The 21,596-nt window shown below is 40.9% G+C and overlaps 1 protein-coding gene across 4 annotated transcripts in view; it reads right to left on the bottom strand.

The window, feature by feature from the left end:
• SAMD12 (sterile alpha motif domain containing 12) overlaps positions 1–21,596 on the bottom strand; it is a 369,255-nt gene that overhangs the window by 45,114 nt on the left and 302,545 nt on the right. The window contains exon 5 of one of the 4 annotated variants that reach the window (XM_011360376.2): positions 8,643–8,665. The exons of the other annotated variants lie outside the window; for them this stretch is intronic. Coding sequence (XP_011358678.1) covers positions 8,658–8,665 — 8 coding nt within the window. The 3' untranslated portion in view covers positions 8,643–8,657. Of the gene's footprint in view, positions 1–8,642; positions 8,666–21,596 lie in introns of those variants that run through there. 4 annotated transcript variants of the gene reach the window in all.

Genomic DNA, 21,596 nt, shown 5'->3' on the forward strand with positions numbered 1-21,596 from the left:
TGGTGGACGCCTTGAGTGCAACTTCAAGAGCATCTCTGAGCCAGAAACACCCAACTAAGTCACTCCCGGATTTGTAACCCTCATAAGAGGTAATAATGCTTATTGTTGTCACAGCTAAACTTTGGGGTAACTTGTTAGGCAGCAATGGATAACTAATACACATTTTAAGAGCATAGAAATTCATCTTTGGAATCAGATGGTTCGGAATATGCATTCCAGTTTTGCTAGTTATTAGCTTTGTAACCTTGGGCAACTCATTCCATCTTTCTATGCCTCAATTTCCTCACCTGCAAAATGGAGATAATAACAGTACTTATGCCCTAGATTCCCCCACCTTCCAGAGTAAATGAAATGAAGCTCATTAAACACAGTACTTGGCACACAGTAAGCAGTATTTCAAAGCTATAATTATTATTGCTATTATAATCTCTTGTACTCATTTGGCAAACATTTGAAATGCTGATTCTTTTTAAAGTACCGACTATAAGCCTTGCTCAATTGGATTATGTAAAAAAAATCTTTTTACGAGGAAGACATGCTCAGTCAGAGAACACAGGTGTTGCCTGCTATTGCCTGTGGTGCTGAAGCACATGCCAAGATTAAAAAGTCCTAACCGACCAGCAGCAAAGTGAGCTTACTCTTTGTCCACAAAATGCTGAGCAGCATTTTGTAATATAATTAAGATTACACTGAAGAATGAGTCTTCGATCACACCATCATTCAATCACCTTTTCCTTCGCCACGGGAGCTGAGAAATTGGCTTCACCTTCCCCTATAAACAATCACCTGATCTCCAGATATTAGTCCAATCTCTGGGATAGTATTCATCGGCTTTAGGGGCCAGAGTCTAACATTTCTCTTAAATCTGTCTTTTTATGGTCAGCACTGTTATCAAAAACTGCATACTCATTTTCTGAAAAAACAAAAAAACAAAAAAAAATATTCTAATGTGAGAGTGATTAGACACTTTCCTACTTTCCATTCTTCATGTTTCCAAGTTTCTGTTCCTTTTGGCCCAATGGTTCTTCAGCCTCTGTGATCTGAGGGCAAGTTTAGAAGACAGCTCACCTTGAAAACCATACTTTGTCTATAGTCACTGCCTTCAGAACAGGACTCATTATGGAAACTTATCTCCCACAACTGCATTCAAAGAGATGACTTATCCATTCACAAACTGGCGCCTCTGCCTTTTTTGAGAAGAAGACTACTGGCTTGCTTTTTAGACCAAAATGACAGGTCAATTCGGACTTACTAAAAACCTATGTTCAATGTGACTCTCTCATGGAGAAGATGACTGTACCTTGTTGGAAACAATCCTGATCTCTTAATAAGCCCCATGGGGATACTGCTGGGAGACAAGGAACTTGATTGTTGATGTTGGCTTGGCCACCAATTAGCTACATGAACTTGGGCAGGTCATACTACATCTCTCTGAGTCAAATAAGTTTCCTCATCTATAAAATGGGGAGAATAAAATCTGCTTTGCCTAGTTTTTTTTTTTTATAAAGATCACATGAGATGATATCAACAAAAGTTCTCTGAAAATAATAATTTTAAGGACCTTCAATTTACGTAAACATTCCAGTTGTAATAAGAAACCCTATAAATCAAGTTTAACCACCACATTTCCCCGACACAAAAGAAAACAATGTAATATGAGATATATGCACCATAAGTGTAAATAAAACTATATAGACAAAAAATATTAAGAATTGATGTTTGGCATAATACAGAAAGAAAGTTAGCACAAAATGGCAGACTGTCAAAATAGGTACCGTCAAAAACCTCAAAGTATGAATTATCCTGAACCTGCAAGAAAATAAACAAACATATAAACAGAAAAGGAGGCAGGAAACCTCCTATCTGAAATAATCTAAAGGTCTGAACAGGATCATCTTAGAATGGGGAAACTTCACTGGCTAAGAAGTATCTGGAGTATGTCCACACTCCCTGATTATCAGAAAATGCAAGTTAAAACAGCCAGATATCACTTTATACCTATCAGACTGGCCAAAATTAGAAATCTGGATAATACCATGGTCTCCAAAGAAAATACACACTGGTTCACCCTTATGCGTTGCCATACGACAGCACTTAGTAAAATTAGACACAAAGGTGTCCTATTACCCCGGCATCTCCATCCTCGGTCTAGAGCAGATAAATTCTTCCCAGGTCTCTGTATGAGGCAGCCCCAGTGTATGTGACTAAGACAGCAGTTACGTAAAATGTGATGGAATGCAAAGCGACAATTAGAACCACGGACTAGATATATACGCAGCCACCTGGATGATTTCAAAACAGTGTTGAGTGGAAAAGAAGAAACTGAGGTCTATAACGCAGTATCATTTGTATGAATGACAAATACATCCACACTCAGAACAGCAGCATATATTAATGGCATGTCAAACCCACTGGAATTTTTGCTTAAGTGGGTGGAGATTGGAAATAAAATTGGACAAAAAAAAAAAAAAAAGAGAGGAAAAATCTACAAGAGTCCCTTAAAAGAGCTGCAAAACTTATGTTCCACAAACCAAGTAGTACAGCTAACTAAACCCTGTGCACCTCAGGTCTAAAAAGAAAGCCGGCATGCAGGATATGATTTCATTTTTGTAAAAAACTATATACCCAGGTATATATACATCTGAAAGATGAAAAGCATTTGCAATGAAATATTAATGGTGATTATTTCTGGGTGCTGGAATTGGATGTAACTCTTATTTTCTTATTTTGCTTATTTGTATATTCTAAGACTTTCTACAATGGACCTACATTCCTTTTGTACAAAGGAGAACAACTTTGATTAAAAATCCTAAACATCTGTTATGTTTTTCTGTTTTAGTAACCTGTACACATACCCATGGTGTAAAGCTTTGAATACCTGTGTCCCTGAAAGATGACTTAAAGTTCTTTTTCTCGGATGTCCTGATGAAAATGGAGAGGTGTAAAACTTTAAAGAGCTGAGCCTTTGGCAGTTGTATTTACCAAAAGAAACTGCCTATTCTGCATGAAGACAGAGAAAATGGCTCAGAGGGGCAGTAATTTTCTTTTGTTGGCTCCCCCAAGAAACTCAAGAGTGTATGAGTAAAAATGTCTCTAAGAGCTGCTAGGCCTCCCCTCCACCCTGTTAAAAATCCACTGGAAGGAACACTTAAAATTTCTGCCCTTCTCCCATTCAGGTGTCAAATAATGTCACTGGCTTCGTTTTGTAGTCATTGGGATTTTGGAACATTTGTAGTCCTTTCTATGGGGTGGTCCTTTTCGAACATTTTTGCAGGGGAAAAAAATCCATTCACATTTACATATGAGATGAATGTGTTATTAATAATGATTATTGTAATAGCTGACATTAGACTTCTTCTGAGGGAGGGGACGATTTTTGTGCAATAACATTTTTTCATGAGCTCTACAGGGTGGAAGGAGACTAGTAGTCAAAATCCATAAAAGATGATGACAAAATGTCCTGGATGAGATAGTGAGAAGAATTTCATTTTGTTCCCAAAAGGAAAGTGGGGCAAACGCTGGATGGAGAAGGGGAGGGAAGAGAATATAGAGAGAGGAACCGAGAGGAAGTATAAAGGTCTGAAGGAATAACCAGATAATAGCCCCTTGTGGGGTTTTATCCACAGGGACGTTGAAAGAGAAATCTGAAGTTGTTTGAGGCCTACAAAGAACTTCTCTTCGCCGCCACACATGTTCAGTATGGATTGGTTTATTTTCAGAAACATGAGAGGAGGCTGGGTTTTCTATTGTGGAGGCAAGAGTCCAGAGTCAGAGAGACCTGAGGACACTTGCAGCACCTCAGAACCCAGAGCACGCCAAGATGCGCAGGCAAGCGCCGTTTCGGGAAACTGGATAAGTTATCAGAGATTGCTGGGCAGCCTCAAGCTCCTGTGCTGAGACACTGTGAGGCCAGGAGAGCCTCTCTCGTAACAGGGAGTTTCTTCGACAGCCTGGATCACTCGAAGCTTGGAATTATGGAACTAAAAATATTAGGCATTTCAATAATCGAGGGAAGTCAGAGCAACTGACCATGTACCGTCCCAGCCATATCACACAGCTCATTTTATTTAACCCTATTATAATCTTGAGAGGTGAGTATTATTAGCCTGACCGTACACAGGAGGGGGCTGAACTCAGAGATGAAATCATTTGCTCTAAATTTCATAGAGTTAAGAAGTGACGGTCCCAAAGTTTGACCCAGACCTGTTTGCAAAGTCTGGTCTCTTTCTACTCTGTTATACTCTTTCTTTTGAAGGAACAATCAAAAGATATATAGCAGCTGCCTTCGAGGAATATTTAATAAAAAAGGGCTGACTGACAAACCATTATCTTGATATTTCCATCATTTCTGATATGTTCGGACCTATGTTCAGAATCTTCAACTTGTAAGGGAAGCTTTAGAGGGCCTCTATACAAGGAGATCTTTCTCAGACTAGGGTGGCCACGGGTGGGGTTTAAGGATAAATTTTTATTGTGAAAAGATAACCCACGATAAGGGAAATGGCAGAATAATTCATATAGTGGAAGGGTGAGAAGTAGCTGCAGGAGGCAGCCGGCACGGAGGTGGGGCTGCAGAGCTAAAGTGGGAAGCGTGGACAACAGCAGGCATGAACATAGGTGTGTTCTTCAGTTCCAAGCACGCTCAATTCCCTTCAGCTAAGCAAATATGTGTTGACGATCTAGTCTGCATGTATCAAGCACTGTGCTACATGCCGGGAACCCAAAGATCTATAAGGCAGGGGGTGCATGACCATTAGGAGCCTGGTCTAATTGGAAAGTATAGTTGGTGGCCCCCGAAGTTTCTTTTATCCCTTCTCCCTTCCTACAAGGACCTAATCTTTTCAGCCGTGGAATCTCAGCCAATCATCATATTCCCATCTCTTCTGCACTTGTAGTTGGTTTAGAGATAGGCACTGAATAAGTCTTTTACTGATTCAGTTAGTAAAAACTCAGCTTTTGTCTGCTGGTGAGAAGAGAAATTATTTCTTCCAATTTGGATATCAATGAGAAAATTTGTGCTAGGAGCTGTCGTGATACCATGAGGGACTAGTGTGATGGTAAAGCCAGGAAGAGAGGATCAAAAGAAATACAACACAAAAAAAATGAAGCCCAAGGATCCTATGAACCTCTGGCACAAACTATACCTGAAGCCTGATACCTCTTTTCATTTATGTGAACCAATGTATTCCAGTTTGCACTGGATTTTCTGTAACATGCAACAAAACATCATCATTTAAGGAGATCATTCCAATGGTGAGTGCCACAATAAATATAGGAATAGAGTGATAGGGGATTTTAGAGGAGAGGCAGTGATCTTGATTTTGGAAGACAGGGAACGGTTTCCAAGGAAGTGATGATTTAATGGAGCTTTGAAGGAAGTTCGATGAGGAAGGAGATTCAGGTAGAGCAAACAGCATGAGTACAGGCACAAAGGCATGAACTATGTGATATTTGTGAGGAAATTCAAAGAGTTCGGTATTAATAAAGATAATAAAGTGCAAAGCTTGGCTGGCTGGCAATGTGGCTGGAGAGATGCTGGGTTTCACTCAATAGGTAAAAAGTGGACATGGTTTATGGCTGTAAAATGGAGGATACAATGAAAAGAGGAAAGCAGCTCATTTAGGAGGATTAACTAATTCACACTCGCTCATTATGCCAAATGGTGCTAGGCGCTCATGTGCAATGAATGATAAGGAAAATGGACACGGTCCCTGCCTTTGAGGAGCTTCCTGTTGGTTGAGATTACTGCGGAAGTTCAGGTAAGAGATGGTAAGAGGCAGAATGAGACAGTGTCTTTGGAACTCGATGGTAGGGGTATTTCCCCAGTGGAAGACATGAGCTTTATATACCACAGAAATGGTGCTTTACGCACCTTAAATAGAGCCTAAGTCCAAATGATCAATTGTTTTCCTACGCTAAAAGCTACCATCCCACTGCTTCTCATAATACAGGAATCACATGGTGTGATTCCCACAGTGAAAATTTCCACCTTTATTATTATTCCACATGGAATCCTGTTCTTACTCTTGGCTACTCTTGGATGAGCATTGGCTCCGACTATGGAGAGACAAAAGGACTGTGAGCTCAGGGTCAGACTTGTGGCCAACGCCAATGAATTGGTGGTGGCTACGTGTAACATGGTGCTGAGAAGAATGTCAGGATCACTCAGGTTGACTTCTGACGTCTGCCATGGGCACGGGGAGGATCTGATGCCAATAATGACAGGACATTTGCTAACCTGGTCTTAGCCCACTGTATGTTTTGGCCACTGTCTGATAAAATGATCAGTGAGTAGGTGACTTTATTTTTTTAAACAATAGAAGATGTACACCCTCTTCTGAAAACGTAAGTGCAACAAATGGAAGCCAATTAAAATATGATCAGCGCTATCTGACAAAAAGCCCCAGAAAGCTTTCTTATTAAAAGTCTTTTAACTTTTCCACATATGCTTATCCTTAAAATACTCAACTCACTAAAACAAATCCATTTTAAGATAAATACAGCTGTGAGCACCTCTTTATTCATGAGAATCTGTTCACACTCAAGGACCATCCTCTGAATGGAACTGTTCCTACTGTCGAAATACTACTTGAACTGACAATTATTTCATTTTCTTCAATAAAAAGGAATATACAGTATATATGTATGCGTATATGTGTACTATATATGTGTATATATGTAATTTTCTTCAGTTGCAGCTTCTGTCCTCATAAATTATTTTAGATATCCCATACAACAGCACCTTCTAAAAGATTTTGTATTTTAGAAAACAAGAGAGTTCTAATGACAAATAGCTTCTCATTAATTAAAGACATGCGGTAACCCCAGAATTTCTGTGTATTGTCTGTGAGATAACAGGCTTCCTTTGCTTTTGTTTTAAGCTCCAGTTACAGTTCCTTAGAATGACCTCAGATGAAATGTAAACTTCAAATAGGATTATTTTTCAATTACACTGTGAACTTCTGATGGTGGAAGGCGTCAGAGGCCCAGTGTGCTGTTGGCCGGATCACTAGTTGGGTGACACAGGGCACACAGTGGCCTCTAAGTAAACACAGGTGATTCCACACTCCAGGTTGGGGATGGTAGGGGCTTGATGAGAGGCTGAGGATAAACTGAGAAAATCTCCCGCTGTATCTTAACTCAGGCTGAGCTTCTGGCCTTTGGGACAGGATGGATGGCCAGTCAGTCTGACTAAAAACTTCCCTGATCACGGAAGGAGAGGGGTCTACGTGGGCAGGAAGAGCATGGCCCAGTGTCAGCACGTCATTTAATTGTCTGATGCCTGCTTTGTGTAGGAGGCCAAAGGAAGGTGGAAATAGCACAGAGTTAGAGCAATCTGTGTTTGAATCCTGGCCCACCGAATACCAGCTCACCACCTTAAGCTAGTTATTTAAACTCTTTGAGCCTTACCTTCCTAATATTTAGAATGAAAAAAATAAGAGGGTTACATAAAGATGAAATAGAATATTTTCTGTCAAGTACCTGAAACAGTACTCGGCATGCAGTGGGCTCTCAATAAATGGGAACAACTGAAACTCGTTCAGTTTGATGATTACCCCCAAACAGCCCACCATTCAAAGTATGATGTGCCGGGCAGGGAAACCATTGAGATCGAAAGTTCATCAGTAAACTGTGCTTCCCACTAAGCTGTGAAAACACACCAGGCACTGAGCTAAGACCTGCGAGTAGACGGGGCTGGACTCCAAAGGCCTATGATATTTACCTGTAATATTTCCCATGAGCCAAGTATTGATTTAAGTACTTCGCGCTCAATCCTCACAACCCTATTACTATGATCACCGTTTAAAATGCATAAAACTTAACATGCACAGAGAGTAGGTAACTTGCCTGAGGTTGCAGGACTTAGCTTTGAGGCAACGCTACCTCATGTTATAGTTGCCACACAGATACATGCGTAGGGTCTGAGTCAATGAGACACAGAATGGAGTGGTCAGGTGATGGTGGATAAGTGTCAGCAATCAGGAAAGGCTTCATGGGGGAAGTGATCTGGGATTATTCTTCAAAATCTTTGAGTTTGGCCTTAAAATTTTACCTTATTTATGGTACTGGGTAAGGAAGTTGGGCAGCCACATATAGTACAAAGGGGCACCAGATGGCTCCCTGCTGCTGTAATTGGGGTATCAAAGTCAGCACTGCTGTGGTTATAAATAAGGTGATTATCTGAAATAAGCTGGCAGAGGTAATCCCATACCTGAAGGTCTCCGTCTGTCTGATGCATGCTGGATCTTTTACAGTCCCATCTTCTCTGTGAGCACCGAAAAACTTCTGCTTTTTGGTTACTCCTGCTTTGGATGTTCTATCCCCAACTACTTTCTCAGAATGGAAATTTAATCTTCAAAACTGTTCTGCACTGCTGGACCCAGAATTAAAAGCAAGCACTTTCAATGGTGAAATTAAATTTATTTGAAATACCTGTACATGTATAAAATTGGATCCAGCATCCATTAGATGTGCAAGCTCACACAAAATGCTTTTCGCTATATTTTGTACCTAATACCTAATTTGTAGCTGAAAGGGAGTGACCTCAAAGACCTTGTCACCTACCGATCCAGAACAAGGTGTTCATATTAGGGTGTCATTTTCCATTAGAGCTTCTCCCCTGGCATGCAGTGGCATCGTCAGCTGAGGAGTCTTCCTTAGGGAACTAAATATTCAGTTGAATGAATTTTCATTAAAAACAGAGAGAGAGAGAGAGAGAGAAAGAGAGATACCCAAGGGAAAAGACACTTCATTATAAATATCTATATTTCATTGCACTTTCTCCTTCTGAAGCTTCCTGGTCAGGCTCCACCTGGGCGCCGCAGAGGGCAGAACCCGAGGTTTGCATTGCCCGGACTTTGGCTTTAAGAAGGTGATAAATGAAATAAGATTTGTTCTTCTTGAATCCTCTCGGTAGTGTGTTTTCTTCCTTACATTCGTTTAGGACACTTACGAGCCTAATAATAAATGACGACGGGGAGAATGGCGAGAATGAGACTGGGTCAGAGTGCTGGCCGCCGGGCCGCTTTTGCTGAACCCTGGAGGACGAGAAGAGAGACGGGGTGCTCATGCACAGAGGGGCTCTGTCCCACGTGATCTGCTCTCATTCCCTCCTGTTCCAAATCATGTCTCCCTTTACGGTCCACTGAGGTTAGGTATCTTGTCTGAGGTCCTGCAGCTTGCTACTGGCTGAGCTAGGAGAACCTGCCATTTTTCTCTGGCCTGGACGGCATGCCTCTGTCTAGACTAGCGGTCACCCCTTCTCCCAGCCCAGCTCCAGCTCCCCTTCTTTGCTGCCTTAATTTGCTTCTTTCTTTTTCTTCCTCCTTTTCCCCTCTCTTCCTTTCCTCATTTCTCTTTCTTCTTCCTTCCCTCATTTTCTCACTTGTTCTCTCTTTTCCTTCACTTTTCCACTCTCTTTTTTCTATCTTCCTCCCTCTCTCCGCTTCATCCTGCCCTCCTTTCCTTTCCTTTACCAAATATTGTCTATTACGGGCCAGTGGCTACACTCAGCACTGGAAACACACTGGTGGCCCAAGCAGCCCCATCTCTGAATGAAGCTGGACTCTGAGCTGAGCCATCAGAGACAGAAAGCAAGTCCCACCTTCTCATCTCTAGGATGCTGGCTGCTCTGCTGGTCTCTGCAGCAGTCCCAGGCCTGCGGGAATTCCTGTGAAATGTGACAATGGAGTAGAGTGTGGTAGCACCACAGAGAGAGACCCCATGGAGTGAGAAGCTGGGCACAGGTACCTCATAGACAGCATTGAGGCGGGAGAGCTGGCAGCTCACCAGGAATGAGGAGAGCTCCCTGGCCAATGCAGCTGCTTTGGTGAGAGATGGGACACTGCACGGATATTTCTTTGTGAATCAACTACTAATAATACATAACCAAACATATCTAATTTTTGTGTTTGCCAAAACTAAGTGGAGTTGGGTTGGTATTTCAGTGGGAAAGCTGTGGAAGGCAGTGTACTCTCAGCTCTCCCTCTTTATGAATGTACAATCTCGGGTAAGGCAGGTGTGATGGTTAATTTTATGTGAAAACTTGACTGTGCCACAGGGTGACCAGATGTTTGCTTAAACATTATTCTGAGTGTGTCTGTGGGGGTGTTTCTGGATGAGAGTAACACTTAAGTCTGTAGATTGAGTAAAGCAGATTGCCCTCCGTAATGTAGGTGGGCCTCGTTTAATCAGTTGAAGGCCTGCATAGAAAAAAAGCCTAAAGGAGAAAGATCTCTTCTTTTTCTTTCTCTCACTATTTCTCCCTTCACCTCACCAAGTTTGGTTCTGTTTCTTTGGATAACCTAGACAAACACATCATGTTTCAAGTTTTGAGTTCAAAACTCATTTTTTCTCAATGCCAAACTGGGAATAGTGGCAAGACATATTCTGCACTATTTCTGTGCAAAAGGTTCAATAAATGATCTATATTAAGTCATCATAAACTATAGTGTTTTATATTATTATTTTAAAATAGAATGTCATTCTTTTTTGTATGTTTGAGGATATACTGTATATTCTTTGTATCTCACGACCTAGAGTGCATTGCCTTGTAAATAATAGGCCCTCAATTTGTCTTTGGCATCATTGCTAGGAACAGTAGGTAGTTTATGAAGTTTATGTTCCTGATGTTGCTGATGCTGAGATGAGGGCACGAAGTAGTGATATGTTCTCCGTGCCTCACATAAGTTCAGATGTTTAGCAGGTATTCAGTTAGTTAAATAAACAAGGAATAACCCACGAATCCATCAACTAGCTGAGGCCAGGCCCCAGAAAAGGAAGATAATCTGACCAACGGGTATAACACAAATAGGCAACAGAGAGGTGATTTGTGTGAAACCCAAACCCACTTATCCTTACTTCCAAAATATTTATCGAGTACCAGCTATGCACCAAGAAGAAAAAGCTCCAAGTGGGAAGTATGACAATAAGGCTTGCAGATTATAACTATATCTTCTGTTAAAAAGTTCTTACACTTCAATCTTGTCGAAAGGCTCTATTGTATCCAAGAAAATGATCTCAAACAGTTCTTAGAAGTAGGTAAAGTTTTAAATGATAATGACAACACCACCACAACAATAAGAATGCTTAAACCATAGTCTCCTGCAAGTAACATAGATTCCATCTCTGGGAAAATTGGCCCCATCTGTTGCAGACAAAAGATGAAAGATGTAGAAGAGAGTGGTGGGAATGGGGGCTGGAAGCCACTCATTTTGGAGCATAACTTTTGAAAAATCATTTTAGAGTCAATCCCCTATATATCAGGCATTAGGTTGCAGTGAATGTTCCACCCTGAGGTCCTTCAGGACAGGTTGACAGGATGGTGAAAAACAGTTGCAAAAGTGGCAGTGATGTAACACTCAATCTTCCCAATAGCCCTTATCAGTGCTGTAGCCTCCTTGTTGGAAACAAGAAATTTCCAGAGATTATGATTCATGCCACATGGAAAGAGACAGTGAGCTATGTTAGAAGGGATTTAAGTAATATCCCCAATGTCGTCATCCATCTTTTGCCACACCAGGCCCTTTGGAGACAATAATTAATAACACGTATCTAAATTGTTTCCATTTCCTCTGTCCTGGGGTCCTTACTCCTTCTTTCCCTCACCATATCTTCCGATGACAAATGAGTCACAAGAGTCCCTCTGCTTCCGACATAATCACACCACATGACAGTGCCCGCTGCATGGCCATGCTGTTCCTCAAACTTTCCACCACACGACTTGCAACTTGTCTTTACCTAATTTCCTTGTCTGGTGTTTATTCATCTTTCGGTGGCCACCCTCATGCTCTGAGATCCATCCTTTGTTCTTTTCCCAGATTGGTTTTAGAGGTTGTGATGGACAATTCTCTTGTTAATTTCTCATCTCTCCCACAAATCAGTGTCTTCTGACTGAGGGTCTATAGATCAGGTATTTCTATTCCTTCTCTCTGGTTTCCCATATTTCTTCTCCATTGCTTTTCTCAACTGTTCTCTCAATCCTAATTATCATGATATGCCTCAATTTTGTTGAGTTGATGCCTTAAGAATCTTGACACCTGCACAAACTTTAAATTAATACACTCACAGGATCAACTTCAAATTGATCACGTAAGCTGTGTCACTGATGAAACCGATACAGATCAAAGAAAATGGACTACAGAAGGAGAGAAAACCAAATACATCTAAATCTAAAAACAACCTTCTCCTTCATTTCTTATCTGCCTAAGGAATATAATTTGTGCTCTATTCCCATTGTAGAAAAAAAATTTTAGAGTAAAACAATAAAATGAAATCACCCCAAATCCTATCTTTTGGAGACAGTTATTTTTAACATTTTAATATCTATTGTTCTGGGTGTAGTGGATACAGTATACATTAAATAAATAACCACTACATATACACACATGTACACATTTACTCATTATTATAGAACTTACTTTTTATAACTAGTATAAACATATATAGTTAGCCTACAAGTTACAAATGGATTATGTTTTAACAACTACTTTTCACTACTTTTTTTTGCTACAAGAAAACATTTCCTCATTGACGCAGTACTATTCATGGTGTTTAGTTTCCCAGGCTAGACCTAAAATATGAATTAACTTATGAAGTATAAGAAGAACTTTATCTAGTATAAAACGGATGAAATCAGGAAACCTGTTTTCCAATCTTAGTCTGCCATTCCCAAATAAAGCCCTGTTACACATCAAGTTTCAGTCCAAAGTATTCAAGAATAATAAGGAAGAAGCCCCTATTGTCTCATCTTTAAAATAAAGTTAATAATTACTATCTCAAAAGCTTCTCTTAAATCACATATACAAAAACAGCCGGGACCTAGCGAGGACTCAATAAATAATTACGAAATGGGCAGCGGGATCACCTTAACATTTCTGCATTGGAGATTTTGTTTTCAGCCACAGAACCCACTGCTCAACGAGTCTTGTAGGATACCGTGGGTTCAAGCAGACTGCAGGAATTCTATCCAGAATTTCACAACTGCATCACCCCACTGTCGTCTAACTCCTCCTCCTCCTCCATTTCCTAATTGGTTACTAATCCTCAGCCCTGCCTGAGCTGAACTCATCTCATACCACTCTGCTGTTTGCTCATGCTCCAGACACAATGGCTTCAACAAATTGCTGCAGATCTCGTGTAATCATCTCATTAGAAAATACCCGTTGGTCATTCAGAATCATCGACTGCTGCTTTTCGTTATAAATGGAGACACAACAAAAGCTAAGTACCCATCAAGTTCCAAAGTCACTCCGTGTAACAACTGCTCTGTTCTGGGGAGACTAAATGCCAGAGAAGTGGTATCTTTCACCCATAGTAGCCTATGATTTGATCAGGTACCTTTTGCCGGAAATATGGTCAAAAGTCACCATAATAAAAAGCACCATTAACCCAGCCCAATTAACCAGTGACCTATCTGAAATGTCAAGACTGCCGAATCCAAGAGACACAAATATCTTTTCTGACTAATGTTGGCTTTTTGAAAATACAAATAGAAGGTTATTATGTTCTAAGAATTTCTTTATCTTTCAAGGACTGGCTATTTTCTTGACTTTGACCAGGTCACATTGTTTTGATTTCTTCAAAAGAACTCCTCACAGAAATGACCATATATGAAATCTGTAAGTACAAGTCGCAGCATTTTAGGGTTCGTTTGGTTGAGGGGACACACAAGGGTTACCAAGGATTCTGGGCTAAGACCTTATGGTGATCTCAGGCTTCATGTTCTCAGGTGGAAACTGGTCAGTCTTGGTCTCTTTTCTCAAGGGTCTGGCTGGTTCAGAATCACCATCTGGAAACCTGGCACCCATGGGAGCTCTTAAGACCAGTCATGACCCTGAGAAAATGCAAGTCAAATGCCATCCTTCTCCCAGTGTTCAGAGTCCTACTGGACACTGATCCCTTTTTCATTATGTACAGAGCCATTTTTTAAATGAAACGATTTCCTCTGACCTTACACGCCATTCAGGTAAGAGTTCCCATGTGGGTTTCTTTATTCTGGCGTGAGGGATTATTCCTTCTACCGCAGACAGAAACGGCCTAACAACCTGGACAAGCGAGCTGTTGGAGATACCTAAGATTCCACCCGCCGGCGTCAGGCAGATACCCCACCTTTCTTCTTGTCCAATGAAAAACACAAACATTTGCAATGGAGGAAATAAAAGGAGGGGGATTCGTCCTGTGGGCTGAAATCTGCTGGGCCGTTCCCAATCTGTGAACTCAGAAGAGAACTGAAGCAGAACAGGAAATGGGGTGATGTTTAATCATTTTATCCCCATGCCTTGGGGACCATTCCAGTTCTCTCTTTGTCACTTGAAGGAGCACTTTCCACATCTGGATTTTTAAAGTCCTTATCTTTGGCTCGCCACACCTTCCGTGAGTATTTTTTTTTATCCTGACAACTGGGAAGTGAAGTTATATTCTTATTATTCATTCCTGTACTTCCTCCCACAAACATTATCTGAGTGTGTACTGTGTGCCCGGCACCATGCCACTCTATTAGGTACTAACACATTAGATTTATTTTACTTAAAATCTTGAAGATCATCTTATTGGCTTCCATTATATCAGGCTCTGTGCAGCCTCACAGATGATATAAATGACATATTAGCCCCTCATATAATTTTCAAATGGAAGCAGAAGTGAGGAGGGTAGTGAGAAAATAAAAGACTAATTGTTCTCTGTAACGTTTGTACCCAATTGGTAGGAATGTTTTGAACTATTATCAGATATTTTATCCCTCTCTTATTTCATCCTAAATCAAGGATGTGGGAAAGTTGATGTAACATCATACAGTCATATTAATAATCATGATAACACCACATGGCTCAAATAAACCAAGTCCATCTGCCAGGCTCCCGCACTCCCGGGCCCAAACTCAGCGACTGTTAATTCTCATTTTAGATGCATTCTATGAACACTGGCTTACCGCTTTTAAAATCCTCAGCAGATTAGAAATAGCAAATTTGTACACTTTGATGCTTACAGGAAAATGACAGCTGTCAGCCTCACAGGGAGAGAGGGAGGAAAGATAAAAAGCATGAAATGCAGACACAAGGTCTACAAAAATATAACAGACCGGAGATGCAGGCAAATAATTCTAACATATCTTAATGATGTTATGATGGTTACAACCAGTATTCTAGTATAGCAACTGGGGAGCTCAGGTTTAACAGGCTAGGATGTGACCAACATATTTTAGAGAGGTTTCCATATAGAATGGTAAAGACTGAAAAAGAATGTTTAATGCAGTGATTCTCAATCAGGGGATGATTTTGTTTTCTAAGGGACATCTGGCAAAACTGGAGACATATTTGGTTGTCAGAGTTGGTTATAAGGATGGTGGGGAGTGCCCATGGCCTATAGGTAGAGGACAGGAATACTGCAAAACATTCTGCAATGACCAGGACAGCCCCGTGCAACACCAAAGTATTCTGGCCCCAAATGTGCATGGTGCTAAGACTGAGAAACTCTGGCATAATGGAACATGATTTAATTATTGGAAAAAGTCACTTATAAGGCTCATCTTAATTGCTGCGAATGCTGGAGAAGGAGCCATTATTGCATTTTATCCATTAAGTTCTTTATACTTGTCAAGGTACCTTTGATCTTCACAATAATCTTATGAGATAGCCGAGGGAGCGAGCACAATTTCCACTTTAGAGAGAGGAAAGCTGAGAAACAGAGGCTAAAAGATGTTTCCAGTTATGAACAGAGGTCCTGACCCCTCAGCTCCTGCTTGTTCCACAAAACCACCATTCTTGAGATCTACTTATTTCTAGAACAAAAAAGAGGAATCAAAATAGTGCCACTTGCTAATATATTTTTACTTTTAACAAGTTAAAAGCAAAAAGTCAAATTTACTTTGAATAAATTAACGAAGCCATGGGACTTAGGTTTGCACACAACAATTCTTTTGTTCACTTGTCCATTTACTTTCCAAAGAGCTATTGAGCATGGTACTCATCTCAAGCAGTATCTTACTGGTAAGCAAAACAGACGTCTCTTCTCACAAAGCTTGTGGGTCAAAAGTATCTTACACTTTCTTACGAAACATGTTGTGGTGACTCTGGATAATATTCTCCAACAATTCAAAGAAAGCCTCATAAAATCCCAAGCCCTTTCCCCGTGTCCCACATACCTTATCACTGCGGTCGTGCTGATGATTTCTAAGCAAGCTCTGTGTATTTGTGTGATTTATATACGTCTTTTCCTCTGCCCCTTACGACGTTCCGCCTTCTTCCCCCGTCATGCGGCAAACTCATTCATTCTTTGAGGTCCGGAATAGATATTTCCTAATACCAGAGCCGGTAGCTTTCTCATCTGGGCTCTCATATCATTTTCTAAGTATCAGTATAATGTTAGTTACTATGGGTATTAAGATTACTATGGGCTGTGTGTCGGCATTCTACCGCTAGACTGAATATCTTCAGAGAGGCCACAGTTGTGCCGGACTCTTCCCTCTGACATCTCCAGCTCCTTCTCCATTCTGCTTCGCGCCCTGGAGGCTGACGTCTGCGAAATGCACCAATGGGATCCGGGAGGGATTTGCCAATGGGCAGCACCAGCAGGAGTTTCCGAAGGCAGGAGAGGAGTGACCTTGGAATTGATCCTCGTCGGCTCCCTCCCTGGCAGGCCATCCTGAACTGGCTGTAGATCACTGCGTGAGGCCCAAGGCTACATCTCCCAGAGGTGACCTGCTCATTGTAGCTTCTCTCCAGGTTCCAGGACTCACTCCTTATCCTTGCTCATTTGGGCCAATGAATGGTAATGGCCTCCCTGTGTCATGATGCCTGGGACACTGTGCCATCCCTTATGACTTTATCTAAGCCCAGTCCACACATTTGCAATTAGCTCCCTTTTGAAACTCTCCTTAAATTATAGAATTTAACAGAACTATTCCTCTCCTTTTACAATAGTCTCACTCATTAGAGTACCCCATGTCTAACAATATACCTGGCTCAAAGAAGATGCTCAATAAATGTTTGCTAAAAGTGTAAATGAATGAATATAGATGTAACAAAAAAATTTTACTTTCAGAATTCTTCATGTCAGAAAAGCTGCTCTCATCAAAGGCTTCGATTTTCTCAGAAGCAGTGAATTATTTTTTTTGAACTCAACTAGACACAGTACCACTTATTAGCATTGCTATTCTTTGTCACTTTCGACTTTACAGAAAACAGAAACAGGGTGACGTCTGTACTTTCCCTAGAGCAACCATTCTTCTCCCAAATTCTCATTACTAAACTCAAACATGAAACAAAATCAAAGCATGAAACTTCTGTGCTAACCAAGCCCTGGTCAGAAAACTTTCACCTCTGAGGATATACATAACGACAGCTGGGTAGACAAGAATGGAAAAAAAAAAATAAATAAAAAATAAAAATAAAAAATTCAACGCGCCTCTTAACATTTCAGCAAAAGTTGTCACCCAGAGCGGATATGACACATTAAATGAGCACCAGTCTCAAAAACCTTCTTTTGGAGCCTCTGGTAGCTGTGTTTTCTGAGTTAGCAAATGCCTGCTGTTAATGTGAAAACTGATTTCAACTTAATTTGGAACCAAGAAAATATATTATTTTTTTTTTGTGCTTACTGTCTGTGGTTAGTACTTTCCTACGCTGCTAGCAACTTGTAGAGTTCATAGTAATTATAGCTTTTGACCATTTATAAAATTTTTCCAATAGGTGACAGGTCACACATGCTGGACACTTTTCAAAGGTTCTTCATGACAATACTCGAAGGTAGCGATTATCCTGCCATTCTACAGAGGGCAAAGCTGAGCCTCAGGAGGCTACTTGCAGAGGTGGGATTCGAATCCGAGAATGCTGACGCAGAAGCCAGAGGCTGGAAACTGCCTGTCTATGGTTACGAGCTGCTCACACCCAGTATCGAAAAGAGAGATGTAGATATAGTGAAACTTTTGAATTTTCAATTTACTATATACCAGTTTTTTTTGTTTTTTGTTTTTGGTGTGGAAGTGTTCGACGTTCAGTCCGGCCAGGGACACAGAGTCACTTAATTCTGAGAGTGGGTTTCAAACAAGGCCAAGAAAAAAGGCAAAGAGAAAAAGAATTGAGAAGAAAAACAACTTTACAAATTTTCAAAGGCAAAGTGATTTCTACTCGGTAAGAAAACCCAACTTTCACTCCTGTTAATAGTCTGAGAAATTCTCCCACTTAGAGATAGAAAGCTTGAGGCTCATGCTAACGTGACTGTCTCTTTAAACGTTACCCAGCACCTATGTGTTACAAAGAGACTACAATGCAGAGCAGATGGAACGGCATAAAGCAGATGCAAATCTGCAGTCTAAATAGAGAGGAACAATTCTTCAGTTAACAACAAGAGAATGGCGGCACGGACGACATGGAAACAAGCCGTTTATGCTGGAGAGAAGTTACTGGGAAATGCGCACATTATCACAAGTAAACAGAGCAAAAAGATTATTTCTTGGCATCTGAAATGGCATTCTCTTGTGTCTTCCTGGGGTACAAAATAGGCTTCCGTATTATACTAAGGAGGAAAGCTAAAGGAAATCTGAAGACTTTAAGCCTATGCATGGGTAGGTAATAATGGCTGGAAACAAACCCCCACAGGATTCCAATGGACTTCTGGCATAGAGTTCAGCTAGTAGGAGTATTTTCTATACCAGGGGGAGGCATCCAAATAATCTTAACCAAAGATGAGAAGAAAGGGAGATGTTATTTTTCCTGGCAAGTTTTTAACTTACTTCTATTTTAATAATTAAACAGCTTTAACTTTGTAGACATTTCTGAACATATACAAAAGTAGCAGGACTAGTACCATGAACCGACGTTACCCCCAACCCAGTTCTGATAACCGTCAACGCCTGCCCCTCCTGTGTCATCTTTTTATTCCCTCTCCATTTATTTTTCCAGGTATTGCAAAGCAGCCTTGAAAAAGTGCTTTTTCTTGGTGTCCTTTTGTTTGTAAAATGTGCCTACTTTCTATGGTTGATGTTGGGAAGAAAAGTCGCAAAGTGTTAAGGGAAGTATCCAACAAAAGATCGCTTTAATTCTTATGTAGGGACACATAAAAAACAATGGCAGAGGCTGTGGAAAGATGAGACTCTCACTGTCCAAGGAGCGGAACAAAACAGGACAGGAAAATCAGTGGCTTTTAGGCATTTGGCATTGTTTTAAGTATCGACTATCGGAAAATATGCAACTCTTCAGACACATGTGTAGCTGAAGTTAACTACCAGAACTCTGTTCTGAGTCACTGAGACATGTGTCCCAGGGGAAAGAAATTCTGTTACTGAGCCATTCCTCGTGTTGAAGGGCTGGCTTTTTATTTGCAGCATTGTCATAAATGCACCCTCCCACCCCCCCTAAACCCCACTTCCCCAAAAAGACATTGCTGTTAGCTTCTAGGAAATTAAGACTTCCATGGCGAAGGCAGAGCAACTGCAAGAGAAAGACCCCAACGAAGATAAAGAGGAACATGTGTGAAAATGCAACGGAAGCATTCTATATGGAAAGACTTAGGAGATGCTGAATAATTGGGCCAGAAGCAACACCCATCAGGCAGTAAAGATGGAAACGGAGCTGGTGCTCTCAGTCAGGGCGCTGACAGTAAACATAGAAACACGCCTTCAAAGGTTTGCAGGAAGTGCAAATGCACTGACCAGCCCTCTCCTAAGCCCCCAGAAGATGGTTTTAATCATGTAATTTGAGACTTCCTTTACTTTTGTGAATGCTAAAGCCATATTCCATTGTAATTAAAATAATGCTGCCTTCTGTTGTTTCTTAACATGTTTCAGTTTTATTTTCAGTTTAAGTTCAACTCTTTTAATCTGTTCTATCGATGCCTTTACTACCCTTTGAGGTGTCTTTGTAATATCAATGTTGACATGTCCTTCTCCCGTCCCTCTCAAGTTCCACTAACAGATATAAGTGTTAAGGGAAGATATAATAAGATCCTGGACTTCTGGCCATCTTTTACGAAATTTTCCTGCCTAAAAGGTTGTCCTTGTGTTTCATTTTAATGACATAAATAACCTGTCTTGGAGTAGTCTTTTGATTTTTAAAGCCAAAAAGGGAAGACAATATTATTTGGATATAAAACCTTCTGTAAGCCTTGCTGACCCATCACAAAGCCTTCGGGATACGCATAGCTGGCTGTTTTCTAACTGGTTTGGGATAACCACTAGGGTGAAATGGATGCACCAAAGTGAAATGAGTGAAGGCAGAAGGCCGGGGAACACAGGGAATGAAGCAAATGCACACGACAAGGGGAATCTCTGGGACCGAGACATGGGCACCTCCGTCATCTTACATGTGTTCCCAAAGTGATACAGAGGCACACCAAAATTTACTTTCGCTAGCTGTCCCTACCCGGTTGGAGAACTGGTAGAATTTTGTGGACCTGGCAGCACTGTAAGGTGAGGACTTAATTTGAGAGTTAACTGTCCTTTGCGGAACAGAAAGGACCACTAATGGCGTAAGGTAAACTCCTCAAGCGCTGTCTTGTGATCTCTTCTGTATTTCTCTTCACATGACCACTGAGAGCTTTATTATTCTGCAAAGGGCAGGGGCTCAGATACTGTTGCTCAGTTACTTCTGGTGACCACCTGAGGGAGTGGAAATGGACTGTGATGAGGCATTTTCATAATGAGAGCATCCTGCATCCAGTTACCCCAGCACTATCCTCACTGCTCAACTAGCTAAGTATTTCCAACTCTCTTTTGGACTTGTACATCTTCAAAACATCCACAGCTGGCTAACTGATTAGGACTTGGCCAGACAGATCAAGGTGGCTAACTGGTAAAGTGATATCTCAAAGACGATTCATTTTTCATTGTGGGCATTTGACATCTTTATGCAGGCTTTATGAGATATTAAATACATTTGCATTAGACATCCATTGAAGCCATGTGGTAGCTGTGAATATGTAGGACAAATTGGGCCCGATGAGGCTTTATTCATTCATTCATTCATTTATTCATTCATTTATTTCAGCATGGTAAGACTTACTGTGGAGGGTACTTTTCACAAATCGAGGCTAGAAATTCAAGAGTCTGGGTAGTAGTGAGAACATTCTTTAACTATTGCGTCAGCATGGATGGGGGACATTATAAGGGCAGACAGAGACCAAAGAGCAAGGAGAGAAAGATCCAAAACCAATCCTCCATATTCCAAGAGGAAAATCAAAGACAAAATAAAACAGGGCATTGATTGCGGGTCCTTGTTTTCATCCAATAAGTCAGCTGGAACTAGAGTCCTTCTCTTTAGGTCCATTCAGCCATTTGATTCAACACATAATGAATCTATTTGCACAGCAAGTGATATGGATCAGACTCATAACAGGTTCGTGGATACTTAAGGGGCCCATGAATAGGCATCGGGGACTCTGTGATTCTCCTAAAGTGTGTATAAAATCTGTATACAGGAATTTATCTGAAGAGCGGGTTCATAGCTTTAATGAGATTAAAAGCCCAATGACTGAAAAAAACATTAAAAACCACAGAGCTCCGTATCCAAGACCGTAAGACGTACAGACACGAGGGTATGTGAACATTGACTGTCCCCTGCCAACCCAGCCTTTTAAAAGTAAAAGGCATATATATAACTTATTTA

Source organism: Pteropus vampyrus, unplaced genomic scaffold (genome assembly GCF_000151845.1).
Source record: "Pteropus vampyrus isolate Shadow unplaced genomic scaffold, Pvam_2.0 Scaffold54, whole genome shotgun sequence".
Classification (NCBI taxonomy): Eukaryota; Metazoa; Chordata; class Mammalia; order Chiroptera; family Pteropodidae; genus Pteropus; species Pteropus vampyrus.